This window comes from Quercus suber, unplaced genomic scaffold, assembly GCF_002906115.3.
Source record: "Quercus suber isolate HL8 unplaced genomic scaffold, Cork oak 2.0 scaffold_882, whole genome shotgun sequence".
Taxonomy (NCBI): domain Eukaryota; kingdom Viridiplantae; phylum Streptophyta; class Magnoliopsida; order Fagales; family Fagaceae; genus Quercus; species Quercus suber.
Window position 1 is genome coordinate 18807 of NW_027070309.1, and position 15184 is coordinate 33990.

General features: G+C 34.1%; 1 protein-coding gene across 2 annotated transcripts; it reads right to left on the reverse strand.

The window, feature by feature from the left end:
* Window positions 1-842: 842 nt before the first annotated feature.
* LOC112033167 (exocyst complex component EXO70C1) lies at window positions 843-4110 on the reverse strand. Of its 2 annotated transcripts, none has more exons than XM_024065951.2 (2): window positions 1895-4110; window positions 843-1361 (listed from the first exon to the last, which is right to left on the reverse strand). In XM_024065951.2, exon 1 carries the CDS (start codon window positions 3932-3934, stop codon window positions 1934-1936), a length of 2001 nt encoding a protein of 666 aa, XP_023921719.1. In that variant the 5' UTR covers window positions 3935-4110; the 3' UTR covers window positions 843-1361; window positions 1895-1933. The 2 variants fall into 2 exon arrangements, with proteins under 2 accessions (XP_023921719.1, XP_065624117.1); XM_065768045.1 differs by having other exon boundaries at window positions 843-1422.
* Between the last annotated feature and the right edge of the window lie 11074 nt (window positions 4111-15184).

Consider the following 15184-nt stretch of genomic DNA (forward strand, 5'->3'; position numbering starts at 1 on the left):
CATACTCCTCTTACAACTTCTTAAACCCTATGACTTTTGTTCTCAACACCAAATTTATGTCTCAAAACAAAAGAGAATCTTTGAAAAACTCAACCCAAGGGACATGTCGAGCATTTAATTTCTTTTGGAATTGATGTGGCGGAGAGCATCATGATCAGAATAAATGACAAACTCATGGGGTGTCAAATAATGGCTCCAATATCTTAAAGCTTGTACCACAGCATAGAGTTCTTTGTCATATGTTGAATACTTTTTCTTAACCTCATTTAATTTCTCACTAAAGTAAGCTATAGGGTGACAATCTTGGCTAAGAAATCCTCCAATGCCTACACCAGACACATCACATTCCACTTCATAGACCTTATCAAAGTCTGTAGGCGCATCACCGGTGCTTCTGTCATTTTCTTCTTGATTTCTTGAAATGCTTTACTAGCAACATTTGACCATTGGAATTTTCCTTGCTTTATACAATCAGTGATTGTTGCCATGATTGTACTAAATCCACATATGAAGTGATGATAGAAAGTTGCAAGCCCGTAAAAACTGTGAAACTCATGAACGTTCTTGGGTTCAGGCCAATCCACTATGGCCTTGACCTTTTGTGAGTCAGCAAAAAATCCTTTGGATGAGACCACAAAACATAAGAAAATGACACTATCAGTGAAGAAAGAGCATTTCTTTAGGTTGGCATACAAGTTTTCTCTCTTCAAAGTGGAACAAAAGAGAATCCAAATGTGGCTCCTTTGATTTACTATAAATGAGAATGTCATCAAAGTACACTACCACTCCTTCCTCTTGAGATAAGATGCTAACTTAAACTTAAACTTCTGCAGATCTCTCTCTTTTGTTGAGGTTTTTGGATTTGGAATTTGTTGGAGGATCCGGTGATTGTGGGTGTAGTTTGTGGCGGTTGATGTGCTGTTGGTGGTGGTTGTAGCGGTGGTTGTTGGTTGGTTGGTGGCAACTGCCACTGAGTTTTTGGTGTTTGTATATTGGCTGGGATTTGAGATAATATATTATTTTAATGTGTAGTAAATATTATTTTAATGTATAGAATGGAAGAATAGAACATCTGATAAATGAGATATTGTAAAATGATGTGCTAAAATGATAAAATAAGTTTTTGGTGTGTCAAAATGACATTTTTTATGAGAGAGCTGATGAGAATGCTCTTAGCACATATGGATAAAGTGTTTTTCTTAAGTTTAGTATTTTTAAATATATATATATATATATATATTTTTAATTTTAAGAAGGTATAGTGAACAAGAAGTTCGGCTAAATCAGCCTGAAGTATACTCTCAAGATCTGGTGGGACTTCTTCCTTCCAAACAAGTAAATCATCAGGGAATAGAGCTCACCTAGCAAGGTAATGAACGACTGAGTTTACTTGTCTTTGAAGTTTGAACATATATCCTGGAACTGAAATGCAATGAACAAATTGAATGTTTTTAATTTCCTGTAAAATCATTAAAGAATGTTTTCATTGAGTTCCTGAAAACAAGTTGGTGCTGCTAAATTTTTAGTTCAAGTGATAAATTCACGTGCGTTACCAAAAGTTCCAAAAAGAATCATAATGTCTGATGACTAATGATCAGCAACAATAATTACATTGAACTATCAAGAGCAATTACAACTAATTTAGATTATTATCTTCTTGGTTTTTTTAGCAATCTAGATTACTATCTGGGAACCCAATCAAATTACATTCACATATAGATGTAAATAATAAATGGGCCATGGATGGAATTGGACCAAAGAGACGGAAAACCAAACATGGGAAATTTATACATGATCAAAATCAAATAAATTATCTGCCCAAAAGAAACGCACAAACATACAAAGTATATAACAGATTGAAATTGAGATGCAGCACAGGAATGAATTTCTTTACCATTATGACATCTAATCTTTTCCTCTTTCAGTAATTTTATTATGTTCTTCTCCTTGACATAGATGTAGGATTCCCATCAAACAATTCTTCAATCAGAGTCTCAATATCTTCTGGCTGGTACTTTATATACTTCTCAGTCTGTCTGCCTGGATCCAAAAATTGCTTGAACCTACCTAAGAATGAACGGTAAGCCGGAATCATCACCGCCGATATTGAGACCCGCAGCTCCGACTGAAGCTGCTCATCGCTCACCACCCAAGTGCTCTGCGTCTTGTGTATTTCATCGAAAATAGCATTGAAATTCTTGAACCTCTCCTTCAACACAGGCTTTGAAACCTTTCCGTATGAAGACCCACTTGTGGTTTGAAGTCCCTCATGGCTTAGACATTGCAAAACCTTACTCCATGTTTCTCTCTGATAACTCTTGTGGTAATGCCTCAGCTCCGAAGACCTCCTCCTACGCCACCTATCGCCCATCAATTCATGAATCTCTGCCGACCCTTTGATCTTCTGTAGAATGTATCTCCCATTGTTCATCAAGAAAATGTTTTGCAATGCGGGGTCCCTGTACAGCTTTGATTTCATATCAAGGTTCGCGTCCAAAAGCTCCATAATTGTCATCAATTGTTTAGAAAATGGTGTCGTTTTCGGCGAACCATCATCGGATACGTCTCCATCATGATCATCGACATCAATTTGTTGCTCATTCTCGGGTTTATCGATCATTAGGTGTTGTTGAAACACCTGTTTTAATGTGTCCTTGTATTCACAGGCGTACTTGAGGTAATTCATCACGTAACGTGTCAATGGGTGCACTGCACCACTAGGCACCGGGGTTCTTCCATGGTTGTCACTCTTGATTGAGTTTTCAAGATCACAGAAAATGCTAACCGCAGCTTCGCCAAGCCAGGTCATGGTCTCGGAGGCCTCGGACTTCAATCCCTGCGCGCGATCTCCCTGGCACAATTCATCAATGGCTGGAATTACATCGCGCAGGGTCTCGTACATGTCAAGGATCTTGAACAACTTCTCAGCTGATCTCTTCGTTAACACAACGGCTTCTGCGAAATTAAGAAGCTGTAAAACAACAGTGTGTGCTAGATTGGTGAATAGGCTCTGCGATATTAGGGGATAGTCAGAGAAAATAGTGTCACAAAGGTTTTTCTCTTTGGAGAAAAAATTAGTGTAACATTGCTTGACCACGTTGATCCACAAAGCAATTTCCCCTTCCAATGATTCCCATTGCATTCTTTGAATGTCATCGATGCTAATATACTCATATCCTAGCTTGTTCAATGTCCCTTTAAACGCGGTCTGCCTTAAAATGCTATAAACCATGCAACATTCATTTTCGTACCCAGCCAAAACCATTGCCGTGGCAATCTTTTTCATGTGGTAAATGGTTTCCTGGGAAAATCCTGGGAATTCGACATCCTTGTTTGATTCAAGCTCGGGTGGGTGGATACACCGATCGCTTTCTTGATGCGAATAATTGAACGAGGCCTGCTTCCATGTCTTCTGATGAGATTTTTGTTCCACAACGATGGATTTCGTTTCTTCAAGGAAGTGGCGAAACTCTTCCTCCAAAACCGACATCGCTTGTTGTAACACGATGCTCGTTCGGTTTAGAGAAGACGACAACGCCGAGCTCGATGGGAATTCGCCAAGCTCAATCGACAGCTTCGAAATCCGATTCAAGGCTTCCATAAACGACGTGTCGTATTCAGGATCTCGACCAAACTTTGCCTCCGAAGCTTTGCTGGCATTAACGTAGTTGTTGATCATGCTTTCCACCATTTCCGACAATAACTCAACGGATTTCGGAACTTCCGAAGGTGGGTTCGATTTGTCTTCGGCATTGATTAAAGCCTCCAAGAACCGATCAACCTCGTCCAGAATCTGTGTAAGGCTCAAATCTGGATCCGAGGTTGTGCCCTCCACAACTTCGTTTTCTTCGCTTCCCGCAGGTTGTTCATCACCCGATTTCGAAGACACATTATCGTTATCCTCACCATTTTCCGGATGTGGATCTTTCTCCATGATTAGCTTTTTTTTTTTTTTTTTTTTTCTTTTTTGGTGTCAAAAGAGAAGATGGATTTTGGGTTTTAGAGAATTGGATAGACTTGAAGAATCATATCGAAAAAGAAGGAGAATTCTTCTTCATAATTCTTTATTTATTTTATTAATTTTATCCCTAAAATTATTGACAAACTCATTGATTTTTTTTTTATTTTTTTTTTTTTTTTTTTCTTTTTTGGTGTCAAAAGAGAAGATGGATTTTGGGTTTTAGAGAATTGGATAGACTTGAAGAATCATATCGAAAAAGAAGGAGAATTCTTCTTCATAATTCTTTATTTATTTTATTAATTTTATCCCTAAAATTATTGACAAACTCATTGATTTTTTTTTTCCCCCTACAATTTGGCTGGAGAGAAATGAAATGAAAGGGTGTAAGGGCGTGGTGGAGTTTTGAGAATTAAGCCGGTTGGTAAATTGGTTAGTTGAATGTTGACCCAGTATGAGAAGGTCACCTCACGTTTGTGCTCCCCACGACGTGCTTTATCTTAATTTAGGTTATTCTTTTATGCCTGCCTTCGCTGTGAGCCAGTGACGAAGAGTCATTGAGTGCCACTCATGATGTTGAGGTGCTACGAATATGGCAAAAAATCTTATGGTTTGGATCAGAATTGTCACCTTGTTAGAATACAGGATTTGTGATTGATTGCCGCTCAATGTGATCCCACATGTTCTGTTTATTAATTATTATCGATTGTTGTAGATCACTAGAGATCTTATGTACTATGAAATTTCTACAGCCTAAAAATGTATCAAGAAAAAGTAGTATTTTTACTCCAAAGATAACATTTTTTTTAATCTTTTATAATGATCTATTTTAATCAACCTTCTTTGCAATTTTTTCTTTTGTTTTTTGGGGAAACAAGCTATTATTTTAGTTTCTTTTGTCAGAAAAAGTAAGAAAAAAAATTAAAAAGAAATAAAAACAAAATAAAAAAAAGATGAACAGGAAGGTAAATGGGGCGTTTTTGGTAGTCCGATTTAAAAATAGTTTTGTGAATTAATAAAAAAAAAAAAAAAAAAGTGGTGTGTCTTATAAAAAAAATGTTTGTTTGGCAACGTGTTTTACAAAACATTGTGGTGGGCCTTTTTACAATTGCGGGCTGGGCTAACTCTTGCCACGCTATGGCTCAAAAGTTCTAGGTAGGAGAGTCAAGACCGGCTTGGCTGCAACACACCCCAATCAGCTTGTGCACAAGCTAAGGTCCATTTGCTAAAACTTTGGTAACATGCCCATGACAGAAGAAATTGTTACAAAAGGGTTATGGTAGGTAGGTATAATATAGCAACAATAAAAGGGGGTATGCTCACTATCAGCTGAAAAGCGGAAAATATTGAATGAAATAAAAGGTAAAGTAATGCAGCAGTATAAATGCAATATAAACAAACCCCAAACTGTCTTGTGCACAAACTAAGCCCTCTTTGCTAAAACTTTGGTGGCATGCTCATGGCAGAGAAAACTGTTACAAAAAGGTTATGGCAGACAGATATAATATAGCAACAATAAAAGAGGGTATACTCACTGTCAGTTGAAAAGTGGAAAATATTGAATGAAATAAAAGCTAAAGCAATGCAATAGTATAAATGCAGTATAAATAAGATGATAATAATAAGAGGGAGATAACACCAATGCTTAATCAATAAAACGAAAGAAGAAATGGTTAGTCTGCTGTGCTTGGTTGTCTTACGAAGTTAAGTCCAAGAAGGGAACCACTTCTTCAATGTAAGTAACCTCATAGGTAGATCCTACCATGGAAATTACCCATTTTGAGAGAATGGGCATAAATGTTTTATGCTCAAATTCCTTAGTCCTTAATAGAGGTTAGGCTTTTAGAGGGAGAAAAGGAAGTAGCCTATTGGTGCATGCTTGCCATCTCACTCTTGCCTACTCTTTGTTTTTCTTTCTAATTCTCTTTCTCTTCTAAATTTTGCTACTTTGTTTTTCACCATTTTCTTTTGTAGTGCTATTATGTTATCTCTTTGCTTTCGTGTTCTTGTTCCTTTTTTTTTTTATGCACGGCGAAGGACCCCTTTTCCACTGCCTGTCGTGATGGGATTTTACTATTTGCCCCTTAACTGTTTTTGTCTGGGTGTGAGTGTCCTTCCAAACCACCCACTAGTCTGTCAGCTACCTAACCACCGCCACTTACTTGTACTGGTCGTGCCACTTTCCATTACCAGACAAAAAGTCTTATTTTGTTTGCTGACTCACTATGGCATTCCCATCTGGATAAGGGTGGGCATTCTCTCTCACTATCCCTCATGGCATGCACCTAGTAATTCCAACTCATCTTTCTCTCTTTTAGGTGGTATATTATCCTAGCAAGACATTTTCCCTAAAAGAGTTTAAGCGGGAACTCTAGAATTGGCTTTCCTCTTCTCTCCATCACCAGACCATGCCCTTTCTTACCTTTGACCCATGGCCCACCACTTTCTGTATTGGTTGGTGCAGGTTAGTGGTATGTGAGCCTTGTGCATGCTCCACTTCCATGTGTATTCATGGCTTGTCTGCTACTCATGCATTTAACATGGCTTGAAAGCTTGTCTGTATATTCTATTGCTCGTTCTTGACCTCTTGTGGCGTGAATGGTTCTCTGAGCCTTCGTTCTTTATGTCTTACTTCCTTCCTGTGTTAGGCCTTGCTTGATTGTAGCTTATTCCTTCTCTAATCCATCCTATGCCCCTTTCGCAGGTTTACTAGCACTTCTGCCATGCCATTATAGCTTGTTGGGCTCCTTTTGGCCTGCTGTATACTTTTCCTTTGCTTAATTCTCGTGGCCCAATATTACCATTGGGCTAGTATTCATACTATTTTGGGTTTCCTTGACCCATTCCATTGCTTCTAGGCTTCCTTGGCCCATCTCATCCTTTTGGGTGTCCTCGACCCTTCCATTAATCTTTGGGCATTCTCGACTCATTTCCTTTTCTTGGGCATCCTCAACCCATTTTACTCCCATGGGCCTTTGCTAAGTCCTTTTGGGCTTCCCCGGCCCAAATTACCATATCCTTTACTTTTGGAGTTTATGGACTTTCCATCAACTCCTTACTCACTTAATTATTACTTCGAGTCTCTTTGGCCCATTCTTGCTTGCTTTCTTTTTCATATAATGTCCATGGATTTACTACGTTTCTCTGGACTCCTTTAAGCCCGCTTTCTTTCTTTGAGGTTCATTTATTATTTTCTAGGTCTATAATCCATTATTCCTATCATTTGGGCATAATGGCTTTCTTCCCAATTTACTAACTCTTTTTCTCCCATATTGTTGGGCTTCTTCCTGCTATTGGGCCTTTCTGCCAAAGTGGGCATCAACAAACATAAATTTAAAATATAGTCTCAAAAGATTTTAAATTCAATAAGGAACTAGGGTAAAACCTTTGTTTTCACCCTCCAATACTAGCACACGACATCAGTATTTCACAAATTAATTAATTGAACATTCCACATACAGAACATCATCCTCCTTAATGTTAAATTTTGATGATATCGGTAGATATTTGATATGATCATGCATCTAATATGATTAACATGCATACTAGGATTATATTTTCCTTTTATGATTTAAATCTCATAAAGAACAAAATTTTGTCTCCATCATGCATAGCATAATTGGATGTATGATCAATGCATAACATGATATAACTATTAATTTTTTGAAAACTGATATTCAGATCAGATGGAATTGATACTTAACATTTTCTTTTTATAACCTAGCCTCAAAATTAGATTTTGGGTTCGTTTATTTGATTCTTATCAATGTAATTTGATTTTCTAGATTGTAACTAGTAAACAAAGCAATACATTCTTGTTATTTTAGATTGTAATTACCAAATAAAGCCATGTAATCTTTCTTTTCTAAATTGTATCTAGGACCAAAGCCATAAGCCATGTAATTTCAAAGTTGTTCAATAAAGATATATTTCCTGAGGTTTTCTTAATTTTTTTTATTATTGTTCTTTAATTAAATTAACTAGTGACTCCATTCAAAAACCTTCAATCTAGGAGGTAAAACATTGTTATTTGAGTAACCATTTTGTGGGCTTGACCATCTTCTTTGAAGAAGTAGATCCTCACAGCCAATGGCAAAATCATGTTGGGACTAGGGGAGTTGTAGTCCCCCAAATATTTTGAGAAGAGTCTAGTAGATATACTCATGTATGAGTTATCACAATCATTTTTTAATTTTTTTTAAGAATACGTATGCTTCTAACTCCCATTCCCATAAATAATTTTTTTTTCTTTAATGGTAAATTTATATATCACTAACTTAAAATAATTGGACATTCATAAGCTTATGATGAACACATGGTTATTATAGCAATTCTCAACAAATAAAAGGGAAAAAAAATAGATTTATAATTTTCATCCTTCCTCGTTAAGAAACCTTTTGTAGCTTACTTGAGAGTGTAGGAGGTTGTGATTTGCTGCAACAATGTTCATCTTTTTCTATATCCTCAAAAAATTACATCACCATGCAGTCGCATATTGCTTTTTGCTCAACTAGATTCTAGATGCAAATTTGCATCTGGGTAGGCAAATAAGCCATACGCGATGGCGGCACCGACCACAGTGACTCTTTGACGCTCTCTCTCTCTCTCTCTTCTGATTTGCCTCTTCTCTTCCCTTTTTTTTTTTTTTTTCTTTTTTTAATTTTAAAATTTATTATTATTATTTAACTTCAATCGTTTATGAATCAAACAACTGGCCTGATTTGCTGATTTGCTCTGTTCCTCCAAGATTCGCAAATTAACAGCAGGTCCACCAGTACCGTATAATATTTGAATTCTTCAAAAGGAAAAGTAGAATCCCTAGGTATGACTTTTCTTTTATTCTTTATTTGTTATTAAATTGATAAATATATTCTATAACATTAAAAATATAATAAAATATCATTAAAATTGATAAAAATATACTATAATATATCATATACTAATTTATACATAAACTAGTCGTTATATCATATTTGAACTATTCCCATATTTTTAGTGAGGGAATTGATATTTTGGATGTCATTTTTAATAAAAATGTTCTTCAATTTGTGGACCCTAAAGTGGTTTGAAAAAACAAAGGGGCAAAAAGAAGAAGCATTCCGCTACAAATAAATACATTGTATAGAATGAAACGGAAAAGGAAAAAGAGGTCTAACTAATTTTGCTGTTAAACACTCCATGTCTCCATAGCACATATGAATCCATGTCTAGACATTTTTAATGCAAAATTTCCTTCACTTTTGCTTACCTTGAGGTGGTTAGCGAAAGAATATATTCATGTTAGTCATGAGCAGCACATGAAAACGCCAATATGAGTAGTGCAGTCAATGTGATTCAAAGAAGGAAGATGTTATAAATTAGGAGTTTCTTGCTTTCAATTATTATTTTGTTAACATGAAAGTACATATTTTTTATCGGAGATAGAAATCTCACTCTAATCTAATTTAAGTTTATATGTGTGTAAAATTTCTTCTTGGAGACTTAAATCTCATCCTTACCCTTACACTTGTGGAGTGACCATCATGCCAAGAATGCTCCATGGTCAACCTGAAAGAACATACTTTAAGCCTATTTATCATGTGAATATCTCAAACACAAAGGATCATGAAAGTGATGATCTAAAACGACGCAATTGTGGAAGAGAAAGATGTGCAAGGTTTGCTAGAAGTCAGCTGAACATAACATTTCTATTATAAATCTTCACCACGTCTTGCATGAAATTCAACTTAAATAAAAGTATCCAAAACACACAAAAAAAAAATTTTACAACCTGTAATGCAAATGCAACCCACAGACACACAATGGCACATTAGAATTATAACCGCAACAAGAATAGGAGTTAATCAGCATTAGCACCCTTCATTCAGACTCTTCTCAACCAAAACCTCAAAATATTGATGACAATTCTTGAATTTAGATTCATAAGTACTTTGTACAAAAGAAAAGGAAGGTGGCTACAGTCATAAAGCATGGATAAAACTTATATTAGAAACATGCTTTACACAGACTTGAATGTGCTGGAAAAAGGGGAAAACAATAAAGGGATCTCAACAAGTTTACAAGTTAATTTAAAAAATTAAAATGATCAAACATAAATTAAGCAAAAAGGCGTAAAACAATGAAAGATTTAAATATTAATATTTCAATTTTCTGTATGTTTTTGGTGGCATATCACAATATTCATGTCGCAATCATTGTAGAACAATAAATATCATACTCTTTAATCAAAATGTAATAAGCAAACGTTGTAAAGGTTAAAGTGAACAACAATCTTGTTAGGACATATGTGAAAATTGTTAGAGACATATGTGATGTAAATTGGCTAATCTTTTAACAAAACACACTTTACTTGTAATTAAGTATATCTAAGATGTGCTTACTACTTCAAGAAATGAATGTTCAAGTTTAGTATTAAAGTTATAGTCTGACCAAGAAACAAGTGAAGAAGTGTTGTTTATTAAAACTCGACAGAATCCTTTCTATCGAGGTTTAATGTTGAAGCTTGACAGTAACTCAACAAAAACTGAATTTGTTGAGAATTACTATAAATACTATATAACTGAAGTCTTTGACTTTTTGTTGACTTTATGAGAGCTTGCTACATCAACTTTGTTGCTCTCACAAATTTCCACATTAGCAATATATATATATATATATATATATATATATATATATATATATATATATATATATATAAATATTAACGTTATATTATTTTTTTTTTTAAAAAAACAATTTGACTCTCCCAAAAAACCAAACATCTTTCTATATCTATATTATCTCAAAAAATAAAATAAAATAAAATAAAATAAAAGGGAAAAACCAAACATCTCTCCTGACTCTCCCTCTTTCAATCTCGACTTCCTTTCTTTTTGATTCTCTACTCTTTCTTTTGATTCTTAAATTTTACTCCTACGAGCACAAAACTAAAACTCTCAAAACCCAATGCAGAAGATAATTCCTACTTGAACGGTGCCTCAATGCTATTGCCAAGCCAATCCTACTCCCACACTCAGATCCGAAAAACCCTATTGCCAAGCCCATCCTACTCCCACATTCTCTTCTTGAATGTAAAAAATCTTATTTAAACGCTTGGCTTTTATGGGTTTGACTGATTCCTGCTAAGTATTAAAATTTGGAGTTTTTATGGTTGATTTTGANGATTTATTTGCAAATGGAAAAACCACCAACGCAAAACCCAACCGGATGAATTTAAGGTCACCACTCCCGAAAATTCACTATTATCAAAATAAGCGGTTACAAGTACAAGAAATCTCAGTACCTAATACCAACCTACTGTTAAACTCTTACCCCAATACTCAATTGTATTTGTAATGTAGCTACAATCTCTCCATTCAATGCACAAATCTTAGTACATGGCTAACTAATGATACACAGATCCCAGTACGTGACTAATACACCAACTTAAGGAATATGTTGGCTACAAAGTTCTTCAATTCATCTTACAATGAAATTCAGGAAGCTCCTTGGTTACAAAATCTTTGGCACAAAGATGCAGTAGCTTCTATAAAGAATATGATGAACTAGGGCAAGAATGTCTCTAGTCACAACATGCGTGTATCAACAATTGCAACAACTTTTTTCATTACTTTGCATCACACATGACGGCCCTTAAAATAATTCTTATATATGTCTAGGGTTATGAGAAAAGAAACCTTACATAAATACTAATGAATATACGTGAAATTAGATCTGGAAATTCTAATTTCGTAATTCTCAACAAATTCAGTTTTGTTGAGTTACTGTCAAGCTTCAACATTAAACCTCGATAGAAAGGATTCTGTCGAGTTTTAATAAACAACATTTCTTCACTTGTTTCTTGGTTAGATTTGCATAACTTTAATACTAAACTTGAACATTTATATATGTCTAGGGTTATGAGAAAAGAAACCTTACATAAACACTCATGGATATACGTGAAATTAGATCTGGAATTCTAATTTGATTAATATAATATGTAATTGCCTTATAGGTTTTTATTATTATTATTATTATTATTTTGGGTGCATGCAATGAAATTTGAATGATTAGTTGTCTACTTTTTTGCAATAATATATATATATATATATGGATTTTACTAATGGGTAAGTTCAAAACTACAAGTTCAAAACTATAATTAATGGGTAAGCTCAAAACTACTAATTCATTCTTCAAGGAAAGAAAGATGGTATTTCAGAAAATACTACCTTTTGCCTGAGAAATTCTATTCTAATTCAATAATTAATGACTTTAGCTCTCTAAAAGAGTGAAGGTTACAATTTTGAATAAAAATACTTAACTTTTATATTATTGTTTGTTTTTTAGTATAGATACCAAATATTTTGTCAGTCTTGTGTCATGATCATTTACATTTCATAAATACACTTTTTGTAGTACATATTGAGTTATAAAATACTTAACTTGTATATTTCTTTTGACAAGAACTTAACTTGTATATTGAATTGTGTTGACTTTACAATACTAATTTAGACTATTGTACATAGCATGGATATAATTAATATATAGAGGGAAAAAAATTAATTATCTCATATTTTTTATTCGCCCTCCCAATAGATAAATTTATGATTCTACCACTCCCCACACTTGTCAAGTGCATAGGATGTTGATCAAATGTAAACCTATTGCATACTAGCTCATAAGAGGTTCAATGAGGCTGAAGATAACATGCCAAGCCTCTTTCATCAATCTTGAACTGCTAGAGCTTACTAAACAAACTCTTAAACCCTCCAAACCAAGAATTCTTGGGTTTCTTATAAAGATTGATGAGCTTAGCTTACAAATTTGTGTTTTTGTGATGCTTTTTCTTTGGAAAAGTCATGTGTAGATGAGAGAAGTAGCAAGTTTTAGGTCCTTTTGGAGTTTCAGCCATAGCTCCTCCAAGCTTTGGTCAAAACTCTAATACAAATAGGGCTGCTTTTTGCTTTCACAATGTGTTGAAAAGTTATAGAAAAAAAAAAAAACAAAAAAAAAACAAATAGTTCAAATAATACCTTTACTGAAAATCAATTGATGTTTTAATCTGATAATTAAGAGCAATCATACACCATACGTTTAAATTCTATTTATTTAGGCAAGAAAAAAAAAGCATTGCCAAGATATTAAATTAAAAAAGAAAAAGAAAAAAAGACTACTAAATTAAGTACCTAGGTCTAGAAGCAAGATATAATAGATATGTATCTAGTATATACATGCATGCATATACAATCATATATAAATTAGTATTTGTCTGCCGAATTCTTCATTTCATGACATTGTAAGTGACAATGCCTCCTATGGCATCACACAGAAGGTATCTATGTCCTATGATATGATTCAATAGGAGTATTTGGATTATATATTGCCTCAATTATTATCGTGATCTCACTTGGTGTACTACATAAACCTTTTCTAGAGGAAACGTATTTTAATTGGTTGTAATGCATGTCTACAATTCTCCATTGGCAAACATATTGCAACAATTTTATTTATTTATTTATTGAATTGATGGAATATGCTTCACGCTTAGGTTACAACAAAAAAAGGGCCTGCTGCTTCGCCATGTAGATCTTGTCATGTAAATCATGATAAGATCTGTTGTTCAGGTTATTTTTTTTTTGTGATAAATCATGACGGTGTTGTTCAGGTTTTTTTTTTTTTTTTTTTTCATAAACCATGTGGCAACATTATCTTATTGAAAAGTCTGCGCCACATCAGTAAAAACACCAGAAAAAATTTCTTAATATAATGCAATTTGGAATCATGGACCAAGTCTACAAAAGCCCGGTACCCAAAAAAATTGTCTACAATATGCCTAAAAGAAAAAACAGAAAGCCCAAAATGCGTTCCTCGATCTACACTAGTAGGCCATTTGTCCAAAGGAATACCAATTTTCTAAAATATTGGCCGAAATGGGTCGCTACATGGGATGGACTGGAAGCCCAAATCTAGTTATGAGCATAAAAGCCCAAATATCCCACCGGAACTAGGCTTGGAGGCCTGAAAAATCTATAAAACGTTGTCAAAACCCAAAAGTCTCTCCCAGGCAAAATGGACACCCAAAAGATTAACTGGCCCATCAAAAAATTTAATAGGTCATTCAATCCATTAAGGTTTCATAGCCCAAACTCCATTTCAAGTACAAAAAGGGAAAGCCTATCCCACTCGGTAAAAAACAAAGAGGAAAATGGGATAATTAAAATAAAAGAGAGAAGAAGAGCAACAGCGTCTGAGCCCACTAAGGCTTTGTTTGGTTGGATTGATAATAGAAGAGATAAAAAAAAAGGAGAAAGAAAAATATGGGAGAAAGAAAAACAAGAGAGAAAATGATGTTTTCCCTTATTTGGTTTAGAAGAGAAAACCTAAATGATAGAAAACAAATTTTTATCCTCCCGTTTTGGGAGTAAAAGTGAGAAGAAAAGAGAGAAAAGAGGGACTTAATTACCTCTTGAATTACACATTTACCCCCTCAAAGTTGACATCTTATATGTGGTTTTCAAAATAATAATAATAATAATAATAATAATAATAATGGAGTTGTGTGCTGGTCAACTTGGTCCTTATCTCTTTTTTATTTATTTATTTTTTAAGTTTTGGGTTCTTGAACTTCTTATCCTTTTTTTATTTGTTTGTAATGAAGTAATCATTCATACATCAATTTTTAATAATATATATATATATATTTTACCTAAGTTGGTTATAATGGTTAATTTATACAAACTCTATTTTCTATCCTCACTTTTTTTTTCCCTCAACCAAACAAAATAGTTTTTCATCCCTCCACTTTTTTACCCTTCCAACCAAATACATATGAGAAAAAACTAAATCTTTTTTATCCTCGCACTTTTCTATTCTCTCTCTATTTTCTATTCTCTCATTTTTCCACTCATCCAACGATTTCAACCAAGCAGACTATAAAAGCTAACCAAACAAACAATAACTCATCAAAACTCTGGTGATAGACTTACTATTACTCTTACCATCACATGACGTGGAGTTGATGAATCCATGCCGGAGACCATTTTTTTTATTCAGCAATAAAAGATTAAAATTAAAATCCGTTATACTAAAGGATAAAAAAAAAAAAAAAAAAGGATATAAATAACCCATTTTCACTAACAAGTCTCTTGCTGCTAGTTCATGGAAAACGACAATATCAATCTTTTGTTTTGTTTTGTTTTGTTTTGTTTTTTTTTTTTTTGTTTTTTTTTTTTTTTTTTTTTTTTTTTT